Consider the following 15,894-nt stretch of genomic DNA (forward strand, 5'->3'; position numbering starts at 1 on the left):
TTTCATTTTCCGTTTGTTACTGAGAAGAAATTATTCAGAGCCTAGCCTAATTATGTGGATGTATTCTATTTGTATTTTTCCTTCATTGGTTTTACCTGCTAAGTGCCAAGGAGTGTTCTAGACACGGGATACAGCAGTGAACAAAGAGACAAAAACCCCTGCCTCCACGGAGCTTAGATTATGGAGCTAGGTAACAAACATGATAAATATGGAAAATATGTAATAGGTTCGATGTCTTTAGTGCTACGGAGTGAAGTATAAAATTTTGAAAGGGAATAGGCTGTCTGGTAGAAGGTGGCATTGGGCTGACTACTGGAAACAGGTGAGAGAGCAAGCTATGCAAATATGGATTGGACAAGCATTCCAGACAGAGGGAACAGCAAACACAGAGGTGCTGAGGCAGGAGGAATGGCAGGGAGGCCAGAGGCTGGAAGGAAGTCAGGGCTGTAGGGAGAGTGGTGGGGGACGAGGGTGGACATGTAATGGATGGGGGGAGGGGGAAGGTCTTATCTGGTCTCACAGGTCATCGTAAGGACTTGAGCTTTTACCATTTTTGGACAGAGAAATGACATATGTGACATAGTTTGACAAGCTCACTGTGGCTGCTTGGCTGAGGATAGACCTAAAGAGGGCAAGGGTGGAAATAGGACACAAAATCAGATTCTGCCATTCACATTTCATGGAGACATAATTAAAGCAATAACACATTGACTCCTAACTCATAATAACGGTGATGGAATTCTTAGGGAGTGACTTCTATTTAACGATCCTAACCTGCTTTAGGTTTCTATTTTAATGGCTCTTCACACTGATCTTCTTGCTCTGCTGAACCCGAATGTCAGGCTGGCTTATTTTATGCCATTCACTCATTCAGCAGTGTGCGATTAGTACTGTCCCAGCCACAAGCTATCCAACAGTGAGTACGAGAAGCCTGGTAACTGCCTCCCTGGAACTTACCTCCGTGAAAAATCACTAGGCACATATTTATGAAATCACGGGCGTGTAAGGAATAGGATTGAAGTCTGCATGTATTGACACCGGTGATACCTGGGAATCCTCTGTATATCTGGACGTACTTCACTACGGAAGTTAAGCAATGAGTTATCTTGTGCCCACGCCAGTGCAGAGGAATCTTCTTTCTGCCGTTCTACAGGCCGAGTCACCCTGGTAGAGGAGCAGACTACCTCTTAGTGAGTTACTAACAATCATGGTCATTTGCAATGTCATGGTAGTCAGGATCGATGGGGATCCTTGGCATATGAGTGCTTCTATTTTGTATTGTCTCCTGATATGGTGTTCTATGGACGATCAGTTTGGTGATGGTGGCTGTGTCCCTGGGAGGATGTTAGCAGCACAGATACAAGGACGGTGGGCTGGTGTGATAGGGTCTCCTGGGCGTTTGGGCAGGTTGGGCCCTTGATGTAAGCCCAGGTTTTTACTGGACAACCCTAGGATCTGTGTAGCTGGAAGGGCCTTCCACGGTTACCATCTCTCCTCTGTCCTAATTTTACACAGGGCAGAGCTAAAGCCCAGAGGGCAGATTACTTACTTAGAGCCCATTGAGGCCAAAGTTGAGACTAGCTAGAATTTCCTATCTCTTAGAGAGAGATGCAGAACAATATTTTCTCCCTCCCTTCCTTTGTAAATATTGACTACATTTTACCCCTTTGTTTTTCAGAATAAATCCTCTTCCAGTTGACAAGTCTATTTTGCTCTTGTCTGGAGAACGTGGTTGTGGGAAGTCCACTCTGATCGCCAACTGGGTGAATTATTTCAAAAAGAAATATCCGAGCATGTTGCTGATCCCTCATTTTGTGGGCAGCACCTGTGAAAGCAGTGACATCATGTCCGTGATGCATTGCTTCATCACAGAATTGCAGTTCAAAAACTATGGTAATGGAGTCAAGCTTTTAACCTCAGGAAGTTTTTGTTGGAGGGCAGATATTCTGTCTACTGCTCGTGTGGCCGTTCTCTTGTTCCAGCATAACCCCCGTGTTGTCTCACCTGCAGAATCTACCCACCTCTTCCCCTCACAGAATTAAATTTCCTTCCTTTCCTACTTCCTTCTTTCACCAAAAATGGATTGAGTACCTTTATGTGCTAGGGCACTATTCCGGGCAGTTCCTTACCCTCATGGTGTTTTTTATGTTCTTGGGGTGGCGGAGACAAAGAGTTAACCAACTCAATGTTTGATAAGTTCTATGAAGAAGAAGAAAACAGAGCAAGAAGGGAGGCTGTGTGTGTGTGTGTGTGTGTGTGCGCGCGCGCGCGCATGTGTGTAAACAGTTAGGACTTGAAAAGTGTGGTCAGGGAAAGCCTTGCTGCAAAAGGGACATTTGAATACATACCTGAAAGAGGGAGCCACACAGATATCTCAGGGCTAGCATTCCAATCAAGGGAAACAAGTGCAAGGCTTCCAAGGTGGGACATGCCTCTGAACTACTGCTCTTCCTCTTCGATTCAGTAACTATTTATTGAGCAGGTTCATTTACTCACTTGCTCATTCATTCCCTCATTTCTGAATATTTATTGATCACCTAATCTGTGCCAGGCACTTCTCTGGGTTCTGGGATGTACGCTTCAGGCAAATAGGGTCACGGCTCCCATAGATACCACGTTACAGTTGAGAAAGGCAGATAACCGATAAACAGGAAACATATAATGATAAATGCCATGCAGCGTGATGTGATAAGGTGACAGGTTGCTAGTTAGGCTGAGTGGTCAGGGACTGTCTCTGTGTTAGAGTATCTCTAGCAGCTGTGACGAGTAAGTCCCATTTCAGTGGCTTCTCGAATGAAGTTTATTTCTGATCCATGGAGCAGTCCAGTAAGGGGTTCCTAGTTAGGCAACAAGTGGCTTTCCTCCATGTGGTGATTTGGGGACACAGGCCTTTTCCATCTTGAGGCTGTGTCATCCCCTAGGACCTCAGAGTCCTCTGCCTTTGGCTAGAGGAAGGGGAAAAAGGGTGGAAAAGGTGCACCTGTCCCTTTAAAGCCTTGGCCTGGCATCGATCCACATCAATCCCACTGCCATTCTTTTGGCAAACACTTGGCCACCCTGGGCCCACATGGCTGCACTGGGAGTCAAGTGGGGACAGAATGCTAACCCCACGCTCTGGAAGGGGGACATGGGCTTTTGCAGGACAGGTAGCCATCTATACCCTGTAGAGACCTCACGGATGAGGAGGAGCTGGCCATGTGGAGATTAGAAGAAAGAACGTTCCAGGCCGAGAGAGTAGTTAAGGTAATACAGGTCCTAAGCCAGAAGCAAAGTGGAGTTAGAGAGGGCAAGCAGGCCAGTGTGGCCGGGCCATGGTGGGCAGGAGGGGGACTCATATCAGATGGAGCCGGAGGTGAAGACGGGGCCATTTCAGGGCTGGGCTTTGTTGGACAGAATGTTAGGTTCAGATTCTGTTGAGTACAGTGGGGTGACCAGTGGGAAATCTTAAGCAGGGGAGGGATATGATTTGACTGATATTTTGCAAAGATTAAAATCTGTCTGGTGTAGGGAAAATGGATGTGGAGGAGCAAGCATGGAGGCAGGGACACTTGTTAGAGGCTTTTGCAAATGGTCCAAGCAAGGGATGACAGTAGCAGAGGAGGAAGAGAGCTTTAGATAGATTGAGGGTTTGCTGAGGAGTTGAATGTGGGTTTTGCAGGACAGGAGGAGTTGAGGACAGCTTTGGGAAGCTAGACAGACAGTGAGCGCTGTTTGCTGAGATGGAACATTATCGGTGGCGTGGGAGCAGCAGGTGCTGGGGGGAATCAAAAGAGTTTTGCTTTAGATGAAAGACATTTGAGATACAAGGTGTACATGGGGAATGGTAACAATCATGTGGGATCTGCCTCCGTTCTAGGAGCAGTTGACCTCGGTGGCTACTTATTAGCTGTCTGACCTTCTGCGAGTTATTTTAACTCTATGTAGCTCTGGTTTCCCATTTGTAAAATGCAGATGATTAAAAAAATGTCTTATAGGTAGTTGAGAGGATTGACTAAGATAAAGTAGGAAAAACAAAGACACTTAGCTCAGCTCTTGGCCTATAGGAAGCGCCGATAAATATCAGCTATTATGTCGTTAGGTGTCTGCCATATGTTTGCATGTCTGACTCCGCCTGCTTTTGGGAACTCATCCCTTCTCACCTGGGGCTTGTACACAAGTGCACATTTGGGTTTCGCCTGGGTACGTGGGACGCAGAATGGGTTTTGATGGACGTGTATTATCTCTGTATGATGGGACAGGTATTTGAGTGCCTTTCTGTGTGTGTGGTGGGTATGAGTAAGTAGGGCGAACATGTGGGCGTGAGTTCTCTGCCGTTGCATTTCTCGTTGTAAAGTGGGTAAAACCAAAATCAGTAGCAGCAGGTGTGACTGGTTCTACACGACAACAACTGATCCTACTCAGCCACATCCCAAGGGTGTTCCGACCAGCCAGGCTGATGAGATAAACCCCACTGAGCATGCCATTAGGATTTTATTCCCAAAGGGAACTGTTAGTTTAATATTAGAGTGTGTTCCAAGGTGCTGAAAGCTCGTAACAAAAACAGCTGCCATCTGTATTCAAAAAAACATGTTTTTTTTTTAATGTTTATTTTTGAGAGAGAAAGATGTGAGTGGGGGAGGGGCAGAGAGAGAGGGAGACAGAAGTGGGCTCCGCCCTGATGGCAGAGAGCCCCGTGCAGGGCTCAAACTCACGAACCATGAGATCATGACAGGAGCCAAAATCAAGAGTTGGATGCTTAACCAGCTGAGCCACCCAGGTGCCCCATCAGCTGCTATCTTTAAAAACGAGCAGATCTTGAGGTTGACAAAGCAGACTGCATTCAGGAACAGCCTATGAGTACCTGACACTCAGGAGACACCTTCTGTCCCGGAGAGAACAGCCCGCCTCATTAGCAGCCAGAGGCAGAGGGGAAAGGCTGTGGCTCTGGACTTGGCCCGCCTGCATTTTCCATCCTGGCTCTGCTGCTTACTAGCCGTGTGCTCTTGGGCAGTTTACTTACGCAGTGTGGGCCCCCGTTTCTCATCTGTGAAATGGGGGGTGGGATTCACAGTACCTACCCAGGGGATTACAGGTAGAGAATTTAGAAGAGTACCGGGCACTCAGTTGTCGTTAGTATTATCTTTGTTGCAGCGATGATGATGATGGTGGTGGTGATGATGATGGTGATTCCTCACTGAGCTAAAGAGGCAGGGAGAGCGGTGGGGGCTACTAAGGGAAACAAGAAACTTATTCATTAGCTAGACTAAGGGAGGAGGTAGCACAATGCAGGAGAGTTTGTAGCCGCAGCGGGGGCGGGGGGAGGAACTTGAGGGGGAGCACCGTGTACCGCCTAGCGTGTGCTCGTGCTCAGCTTGGCCGCCTGAGCCAGGAAGCTGGGTTTCACCCGGGTGAGGTGGGTGTGGGCAGAAGAGGAAGAGCTGCCACTGAGAACGCAGCTGGCCGAGAGGTCAGCTCCTCTGCGGCGTCTCCCTGTGGCGGCCTCAGCCGTGAGCAGCTCCAGCTCCTGCAGGCGCCTTGCCCTCCCCAGTGGGCCGACAAAGGGCCCCTGTGTGAAGCTCACATTTCTGCTCCTCTGTCCTCACCCCTGCTTGCCTAGATAGAGGGAGCTTGCGGACAGAACTGCTCGGAGCCAGCTCTCCCCCGGCCCGTGCCCCTCGCCTGCCTTGCAGGCCACTGATGTTCCTAATGTGACATGCCTCGCGGAAGGTCGAGGAGAGCCACTGATTTTCTTATTTCCCTGTTTCTTCCCCCTGTCACCCCCCTCCCCTGGTGGCGGCCCGAATAACAATGAGTTCCATTTACTGAATTGGCGTTCTGAGTGCCCGGTTCTGTGCTAAGGGCTTTCTCAGCATCTTAGTTAATGCTCCTAGCATCCAGCATTCTCGTCCCAGATAAAGAGCGGGGCTCACAAAGGCTGGCTCACACAGCTGTGTGTGGGCAGAACAAGGGTTCAGACTCAGGTCTTTGCTGAGCTCAGGGCCCCTTGTCCTCATTACTGCCCGGTCTTGCCTCCTTGAACAAACAGAGGGACATTTTGCTCCTCAGGGCCCTCTCGCATCACTTACCGGGGAGTCTGCCCTCAATACCAGCAGGACTCCTTGGCAGGGTTCGCCAAGCCTTGTCCCCTGGGCCTGGGTGACTTCTCCAGGGGCTCTTGCTCTTGGTGCCACAGGTGTGGTCTCCCTGGAGCAGCCGGTCATTTCCGTCTCTCCTTGTCTGTCCACTTTCACTCCCGTCTACTGGAATGCCCCTCCTCTTCTCAGGTCGGTGAAATCCTCTCGTCCCTTAAAGCCCTATTTAAACTTTTTTTTTTTTAACGTTTATTTATTTTTGAGACAGAGAGAGACAGAGCATGAACGGGGGAGGGTCAGAGAGAGAGGGAGACACAGAATCTGAAACAGGCTCCAGGCTCTGAGCGGTCAGCACAGAGCCCGATGCGGGGCTCGAACTCACGGACCGTGAGATCATGACCTGAGCCGAAGTCGGCCGCTGAACCGACTGAGCCACCCAGGCGCCCCTAAACTTTTTTTTTTTAATGTTTATTTATTTTTGAGAGAGTGAGCTGGGGTGGGGCAGAGAGAGAGGGACCCAAAGGATCTGAAGCAGGCTCTGCGCTGACAGAGAACCTGATGTGGGGCTCGAACTCATAAACTGTGAGATCACGACCTGAGCCAAAGTCAGTTGCTTAACCGACTTGAGCCACTCAGGCACCACAAGGCCCTATTTAAAAAGCACCCTCCGGGGGCACCTGGCTATCTCAGTTGGTAGAGCATGAGACTCCCAATCTCGAGGTTGTGGGTTCGAGCCCCACATTGAGTGCAGAGATTACTTAAAACTAAAATCTTAAAAAAAAAAAAAAAAAAAAAAAAGAGCACCCTCTCAATAAGAGGGCCTGATGGCTGCCTCTCTCCTTCATCTCCAACTTTGAGCAAGTGGCAAGGGTAGCCCCAGTCCCGTTGTACTCTAGTTTATGTGGGTGTATCCCTGCAAACACTGTGAGCTTGCCATCCTCGTCACCCACTACTTACACGTGATGCTGACATTGTATGTTTTACTGTATCCCGTTATAGTCCTGGGAGTGCAGGAAACCATGTCTGTTTTATTGGCCATTCTCACATTCAATGCCTGACACAGAGCCTGACCGACACAGAAGGTTCTCAATAAATCTTTATTGAATGATAAGAGAGAACACTGCCAAAAAGTGAAAAAAATCAGTTAATCTCTGTCATTTTGTTACAAAGTATTTTGAAATTGTACCAATTGACTGTTTTTCTCTCCCCATGAATTTACCTTTTGTGACTGGGTGTTTAAAAACTTGAGCTGTTGGGGCACCTGGGTGGCTCAGTCAGTTAAGCGTCTGACTTCGGCTCAGGTCGTGATCTCGTGGTCTGTGAGTTCGAGCCCCGCGTCCGGCTCTGTGCTGACAACTCAGAGCCTGGAGCCTGTTTCAGATTCTGTGTCTCCCTCTCTCTGACCCTCCCCCGTTCATGCTCTGTCTCTCTCTGTCTCAAAAATAAATAAACGTTAAAAAATAAAATAAATAAAAACTTGAGTTGTTACTATTTAAATTAGGCAATAGGCTCTCTCAAAAATAAATAAAACATTGAAAAAAAAAAGAAAAAGGGGGCGCCTGGGTGGCCCAGTCGATTAAGCAACTGACTTCCGCTCAAGTCACGATCTTGTGGTTCATGAGTTCGAGCCCTGCATCGGGCTCTATGACAGCTCAGAGCCTGGAGTCTGCTTCAGATTCTGTGTCTCTGTCTCTCTCTGCCCCTCTCCCTCTCATACTCTGTCTCTGTCTGTCTCAAAAATAAATAAAAAGGGGCGCCTGGGTGGCTTGATCGGTTAAGCGTCCGACTTTGGCTCAGGTCATGATCTCACGGTCAGTGAGTTCAAGCCCCGCGTCGGGCTCTGTGCTGACAGCTCAAAGCCTGGAGCCTGTTTCGGATTCTGTGTCTCCCTCTCTCTCTGCCCCTCCCCTGTTAATGCTCTGTCTCTCTCTGTCTCAAAAATAAATAAATGTTAAAAAAAATTTTTTTTTAATAAAATAAATAAATAAAACATTAAAAAAATTTAAATTAGACAACAGGCCATTGTCATTCAGGAGAGACAGTTTGGTTCCAACAGAATAAAGAGATAGGTTTAGGATCATTTTCCAATACTAGTAATTCTGCCTATCTTCAATATTATTTTGAGGAAAAATAATTCTAATCACCCCAAATAGGATTTTAAAAACACTGAAACGATGCTTTCCTTTGCATACTTAGATATAGATCTGTATCTTCCTTGAGGTTTTTTTTCCTTTTTTTTTTTTTGCCTGGGATTATTTTTCTGCTGATTATTATGAGTGATATTATGTTTTATGATTGTCAGGCTGCGTGTATTTTCTGAGCTTCATTCACCTCCGTTTTGTCACATAGCCTCTGTACCAGCTTCATGCAAAAGGTCAACAGTCCGTGCCTCCCGCATGTGGCTGTGGCTGCTGGGAAACAGAATCCACCAGCGGTGACCTGTGCGGCTTGGAAACCCAGATGGAGTAACCGTTGAGTGAGGATGTGTTGCTGGCAGGAAAACTATTAGCAAAATCAGTGTCTGTAAAGCTCCTGATGACCTGTGTTCCAGCCTTTTCACCTTGCTGGGCCTGTTTCCTCACTTACAAGATGAGGGTTTGGACTAGACGACATGATCTCCAGAACCCCTCCTTCTCTAAAATTCACTTAGTCAAGGTCTGGAATCTCAATACTTTAAAGATTTGGGGGGGGGGGGGGATAAAACCCTCCAAGGATGAAGCACCAAGATTGTTCTCTTCCTGTTCTTGAAAAATACTTTCAATTGTGTGATCCAAGCTCAGACTATCTTGTTTTGATTCTTTCTTCTCCTTTATGTCTTGCATTCATATACAATCTTCAAGTCATTGATTTTATAGCCATTTTCTGACACCAAAATATCTTTAAAAATCAATATATCCATTTATAAAATAAGTAAGTCCTGGGGCTGCCATGTATAGCATGGTGACTATAGTTAATAATACTGTTTTGCATATTTTGAAAGTGGCTAAAAGTACATGTTTTTTTGAATGTTTATTTTTGAGAGAGAGAGAGTGAGAGAGAGTGCATGCAAGTGGGGGAGGGGCAGAAAGCGAGGGAGACAGAATGCAAAGCAGGTTCCACCCTGTCAGTACAGAGCCCCCTGTAGAGCTAGAACTCACAAACCACGAGATCGTGACCTGAGCCGAAGTTGGAAGCTTAACCAACCGAGCCACTTAGGCACCCCCGTCAGAGTACATCTTAAAAGTTCTGGTCACAAGAAAAAAAGTGTTTTTGTATCCGTGCAGTGATAGATGGTAACTAGACTTACAGTGGTGATCATTTTGTGTATACAAATATTGAATCATTATATTGTACGCCTGAAACTAATGTAGTATCATTTGTGATTTATACCTCAATAAAAAAACCCAATGTAACCCTCTAATATAATGTTAAAGAGAAAGGTAAAGTAATTTATTGCAAAATAATATGCATTCCAATATGTAAATGCTCAGACATGATTCCAGTAGAAGCCACAGTGGAGTAGGCAGGTCATGGAAAATGACCATGCTTTCGAAAGCTGCTAGTGCAGACATCCATGGATGTGTTGTAGTCAAGGCTCCAACATCATGAGCAGTGTTCCCATCAGGGTCGTGATTTTCTGAAATCTTGGTATCATTTCAGACGAAACAACATATAATCTTCCATCACTTTCTATGGTAGTTGTATTCCTAGGAAATTCAATGTGTTTTGAATCGGTGCAAAAATTACTTTGTATTTACATGAAAATGGAGTTGGTTTCTAGGTGAGGTCATTAATAAGGTTACCCCCTCCCCCCCCCCCCACCCCAGTGACTGTCTGGCAGAACATGTGAAAGCAGGTAGACCCCAGGACACAGCTGCATTGTATGTGACTGTCCTGTGTTCTAGGACATCTCGAATTCCTAGAGCACCCCTGTTGAGTTCCACTGCTGTAATCAGCTTCCTGTTTTTTTGAATGCTCATGTGTTTTCCTACCTCCAGACCTTTACCTTTGCTTTGTCTTGCTTGATATTCCTTTGCCCTCATCTCTACCTGTGCATTCCCCGAAGCTCGTCTCACATGTCTTCTGCATGAAGCTTGTCTTCATTGTGATGGTTCTGCATCACACTCCAGTACTCTTCAGACTCATATTCTGCCTTGAAATGTGTTTTTTTTGTGTGTACTGAACCCATTTTCACTTCCCTTAACTCCTTGACTTTATTTATAGATCATTTTTACCTCCTTTTAGCATTGAGCACAGAACCTTGCACGTAACAGGCAACCAATAAGTATTGTTAAACATAGTTATTCAATATGCTTCTAACAGAATCTTAATGCACCTGAGAGATGTAAATCCATTAAAAGCTTCTTTGCATAACTTGATTTTCTAGATTCTAATGTGCCTAAATTTCTATGGGAAACATGGCCTTTGAAAAATAAAAGCAAGACCAAAGTTGTATGTAGTAAATGCTCTTAAAGTATTAAGCAGTTGATTACAATTTTGGGTTGCTCTCTGCTATGTCACGCAATCAGAGTTTGCAAGTTGGTCCTCTCAAATTACATCCTTTGCCCTTTGCTGGTTTATAGCATGATTTTCCCTGGTAATTTACAGATTCGAAGGTCTGGCGTCCAATATTGCGGATAGAGTAATTTAGGATTGGTTATGTCAGATTTGATGTGGGTGAGAACTGAAGAGACCAGGCAGTGGTGGGGGATGATGCGTGTGTGCCCCTGCTGGACCACCCAGGTGGTAGCCGTGGCCCCTAAAGAGCCACCTGATGTTACAGAGCTGCATAAACTTCGCAGACTGCATAGACTGGCTTCCCTTTCTTCCCATCCAGCTCTTTGTAACATGAACTATTTTTGCATTTTGGAAGATGAGAGTAATGCTTTGGATCATACAAAATATTTTTTATATAAAATCCTGAAAATGTATAGGAGACATCTGGTGGTAAATATCATTATCCCTTTTGGGTTGAATATTTTTAGGCTGCTAATCACACATATACCTATATGTGTCAGCTGTACAGCTGTGAATAGCACTCATTGTTCCCAACCCCTTCCGCCTCCCCATCCCATTAACATATTCTAGCAATGATGGAAACATTTTTGCCTAATTTGAACAAATTCCTATGCTCTAGGTACTCAGCTTGAAACTGATGTTCTTAACGAAGGCTCAAATGTCTTAGTCTTTTCACTTCTTGTGGAAGTTTTCATTGCTTCCATCAATTTAAAGCCATGCATACTTGTCCTAGATGGAATTGAAGAATTGATTGGCATTTATGGGATTTTAGGACAGAAGGTAATCTCTTTTTAAAATAATACCTATTTTATTACTGTTTTATAAAAAGAAAACTCCATAATTTAGAAGGTATGTAACATCTTTCTTTTTATTTAATTTTTTCAATGTTTATTTTTGAGAGAGAGAGAGTGAGAGAACGAGCACGGAGGAGGGGCAGAGAGAGAGAGAGAGAGAGAGGGAGGAAAGCAGGCTCCAGGCTCTGAGCTGTCCGTGCAGAGCCTGACACAGGGCTTGAACTCATGACCACGAGATCATGACTTGAGCCGAAGTTGGATGTCCAACTGACTGAGCCTCCCAGACGCCCCTGTAACACCTTTCCATTGCATTGCATATCTGTAGCTATAGCCAGCATTGCTTATAGCTACTACTATATGTTTTATTGAACAAATACTTCTGTGACACAACGGGTCAGGCACCTTTCTAGGCACTTTACAAATATTAACGCATTTAATTCTCAGAAGAACCCTATGAAAGCGAGACTGTGATCATCATCCCTGTTTATACAGAGGGGACTGAGCATGGAGGTGTTAGGTGGCTTGTCCAACATCCTAAGATTGTGTTAGACTCAGAATTCAGACATGGACAGTCTGGTTCTGGAAACTGTGACCTTTACTTCTGCCTGATTCTGCACCCCCCCCCCCCCATTTTATACATTGATCAGGCATTTATTGGACTCCTAGTATTTTCTTTATGTTGTATATTATGACCTGCGTCATCTATACTGATTATGCACATACCAAATCCCATTGATTGGTTGCTCTCCTTAGTTTTTCTTATCTTTTTTTTTTTAACGATTATTTTTGAAGGAGAGGGAGACAGAGTGTGAATGGGGGAAGGGCAGAGAGAGCAGGAGAATCTGAAGCAAGCTCCAGTTTCTGAGCTGTCAGCACAGAGCCCAACACGGGGCTCAAACTCATGAACCATGAGATCATGACCTGAGCCGAAGTTGGACGCTTAACTGACTGAGCCACCCAGGTGCCCCTCCTTAGTTTTTCTTCTGTTTGAGCTGATATTGGATCACTGGAACCTTGTGAAGAATTTTCTCTAAAACTTAAAAACATGTAAATTATAAATTAGGTAAGTAATATATGTTTCTGATAGAAAATATGATGAAGAAAAAGAAAACAGAAAATTAGGTATACTCACAGTCTCACCACTCTTCTACGTTTTGGAGTATAGCCTTCCTTCTTCTATGGGTGTCTATGTACACTCCTTGACGCTTACGTAAATGAAATTACACACCGTATTGTTTTATAATCTTTTTAATTTAATGCATGGCAACCACCACAAATTCAGCAAATAGTTCTTGACCACTCACTATAGCAAAAGCACTACAAGCAGAGTCAGACATGGTCCCTGCAGAGAAACGGAGCTTTCATTCTAACAGGGGATGGCTGATGTTAATGATGCTATTACACAAATAAGGACAAGATTGCAAACTGTGACAAGTGCTGGGCTTTGATATATAGGAGAATGACCGAGTGATGGCACGGAGATGCCAATGGCATTGAAGGAAGCGATTACTTACATTTCCTGAGAGAAGGAGATGCGCCATGCCACTCGGGGCCCCAGGGGAAGTATCAGGGTGGTCAGGAGGCAGAAGACTAGAGCCAGGAGAAGGCCAAGGCCAAAGCCTTCATTGGGGTTCCCGTGGGAAAGGTAGAGGAAGCCATTCAGAATTGGCTAGTTTGTGTAATTTCAGCAGGCTTTGTGGCATAGTTGTCCCTAGTTGTCTGGTCCTAGCCCCAGGATGATGATGTGGGGCAGGGAAATATTGGCTTGGTGAATGCGAGTCAGATGAGAAGGTAGGTGGGGGTGTGTTCTTGGATCTGTGGGTCTGCACATGACAGGCATGTTCCAGGCAAGCTGCCCACCACCCCCGGGACTTGCTTGCCTTGGGAAAAACAGTTTCTCCTGAATCTCTAAGGCCCCACAGAAATGTCACAGTATCAAAAAATAAAAAAATAAAAATAAAAATCCCTAACAGTACCCGAAGACACATTCAGCTCAGTGCCTGGCTCAGAGTAAGCAGTCACTGTTTGGTAGTTACTGTTGTTATTATTATTATTATATTTGCGATTATTAGTCAAAGAGGGGTAGGAAAGGCTGTTAAAGGAATCTAGAAAGATCTGATTAGGTGTTTATCTTATCCCCAAATAAAATAAAGCCATTTAGTTTATAATAGTATTGCTGTACAAAGCAAGATTCTTCATCATAAAACAATGTTCTGGTTTTCAGTTGAATGGTTCAGTTTGCACTCTTAGATTTCCCTTGATCGTCACTATAGGTCATTCTTTAGAAGCCTAAGATTTGTCAGATTACTTGCTTGTAGGAACCTTTTTTTATTTTTTATTTTAACTGTTTATTTATTTTGAGAGAGAGAGAGCAGGGAGAGGCAGAGAGAGAGAGAGAGAGAGAGAGAGAGAGAGAATCCCAAGCAGGGTCTGCACTGTCAGCACAGAGCCCGATGTGGGATTCGATCCCATGAACCGTGCGTTCGTAATCTGAGCTGAAATCAAGAGTCACTTAAGTGACTGAGCCACCCAGGTGCCCCGTACAAACCTCTTTTGAGAGGTCACCTTTGTACTATCAAATTCATAACAGATGGGTAAGTCCGTGAATATAGTTCTGTAGAGTGTGAATTGGTATCATCACCATATTGCTTACTATCCACCTTATCGCTAATAGCCTTCACCCCAGCCCTTAACCCTCTACTTACTCCCTATATTCTAGCTGCTCTAAGTTTAAAAACCATCAGCAAAGTAGTTTTAAAGTCTTTAAAGTTTTCAAATGTCTTTGACTTTCTCCACCAGGCAAAAGATTTTTCTTGGCTGCCATGCTCGCTGCCTCCTCATTGCAAATTCATCACGAGCACTGTCTCCTCCAGCCTGTCCTACAAGTTGCTATGTGCTCGCCCAGATGTGAGGACGGTGGAGTTCATTAGCATAGGAGACAAAGAAGTGAAACTAAACATCTTTAGGCGGCGTCTCTCCATTCCCAACAAAGACGCCCTCCAACAGAGCCAATCCACTTTGAGGAAAAAAACAAACCTGAATCCTTTAAAACTCACGATCCTAGCGAATGAACTCAGAGAATGTAGAATCTACCGAGGTGAGTATCGGTGTCTGAAGGAGTACTTGGAGGTGGTGTCTGTTCAGGAGCTCTGGGAATTGATTCTGAAACGCTGGATTGAGGACTATAGCTGGACTTTTACACCAAAAAAGGCAAATTCAGACACGGTGGCTTTAGGAGAAGGTAGGCCTTGGCCAGTATTGACAACCTGCTAGAGTCCACAGGGAGAAAGATGTATGGTGGACCACCCAGAGGAGGAGGGCCCAAGGATGGGGTTGTCAGAGAAAATACAAGATGCCCAGTTAAATTGTAATTTCAGACAAAGAACAGTCCTTTAGTAAAAGTATGTCTCAATTATTGCATGGGACACACTTATACTAAAAATTAGTTGAATTACAAATAAATAATTTCATTACAAGTATATCCCGGATTATTGCATGGGACATACTTATACCCAAAATTAATTTGTTGTTTATCTAAAATTAAAATTTAGTTACTCTGCGTTTTTATTTGCTAAATCCAACAACCCTGTCTAGGGAGTTCTATGCTGACTGTAAAGGGAACCATATTAGACAATTTTTCAGGAATCTAAGAAATGGGCCTTTATTATTTCTATAACTCAACTCTTTTGAGCCTATAGTTCAAGTGATGGCAGAAACCTAATTCGGTTCATCTAGGTTAAATCCGTCAATTCAGCTTTTTTTTTTTTTGGTACAATTCAGGGTGTTTTCAGTCAAGAGAGGATTTGTGTCCTTCCTGTGTATGTTTCTTTGGGGTTGAGCTTAAATCTGAGGGTCTTGGTGCTGGATGTCCTTGGTTGTCATCTGTCCCTGCTGGCTTCCACTGAGGTGGTCATGGCCCCAGATGGTCCACAGATACTGACTTCCTCCAATGCTGGCATCCTCTAGGATGGCTGTGTTCCCATCTGTTCTTGGGTTGTTCGATCTATGCTGCCATCTGCTGCCATTTTCCCTCACTCTAATGTGAGGAGGCCCCTCTCTCCACTAACATCTGCACTCTCCTGGAGCCCATAGTCTTGTGGGTACTCAGCATTCCCGGCAGAGAATGTTGGTTGCTCACTGCACCTTCAGAGATCTGGCTCTGTAGGTGTCCCCATAGTGGTTTCTGCTCTCTGGTTCTGGGGGCATCAGAAGATCTACAGGCACCGGCCTTCTAGGCTCCCAATGGGAGGCACAGCACAGGCTGTCTGTACTATTGGGTCCCCAGGTGCATCCAGTAGGTTCCCTGTCCCTGCTCACAGCTTGGGTTCAGGGAACAGCACAGGCCCACCTGAGCAACTCTGTTGCTCTCTTCTCGCACTGTCTCCTCCACCTTGCTTGGTTCAGTCCTCTTTAGCTCACCCTGTAACTGAGTCTGTTGTTTGTGGTTAAAAGATGTATTCCATGAGTTGGTCAGGCATTTTTGTCTTTTGATATTCCACAGTCTTTTGAGAAGCAAAGTTTGTTCTCAAAGC

The 15,894-nt window shown here is 45.1% G+C and overlaps 1 protein-coding gene and 1 non-coding gene across 2 annotated transcripts in view; both read left to right on the forward strand.

Moving 5' to 3' along the window:
• LOC109265427 (putative tetratricopeptide repeat protein 41) overlaps positions 1-15,894 on the forward strand; it is an 81,925-nt gene that overhangs the window by 22,455 nt on the left and 43,576 nt on the right. The window contains 3 exon segments of the mRNA XM_053895062.1: positions 1,679-1,893; positions 11,188-11,348; positions 14,162-14,603. Coding sequence (XP_053751037.1) covers positions 1,679-1,893; positions 11,188-11,348; positions 14,162-14,603 — 818 coding nt within the window.
• On the forward strand, positions 6,747-6,819 carry TRNAG-CCC (transfer RNA glycine (anticodon CCC)). The gene has a single exon. It is a non-coding gene; the product is annotated as a tRNA-Gly (tRNA).

This window comes from Panthera pardus, unplaced genomic scaffold, assembly GCF_024362965.1.
Source record: "Panthera pardus isolate Hobbes unplaced genomic scaffold, ASM2436296v1 HiC_scaffold_6, whole genome shotgun sequence".
Classification (NCBI taxonomy): domain Eukaryota; kingdom Metazoa; phylum Chordata; class Mammalia; order Carnivora; family Felidae; genus Panthera; species Panthera pardus.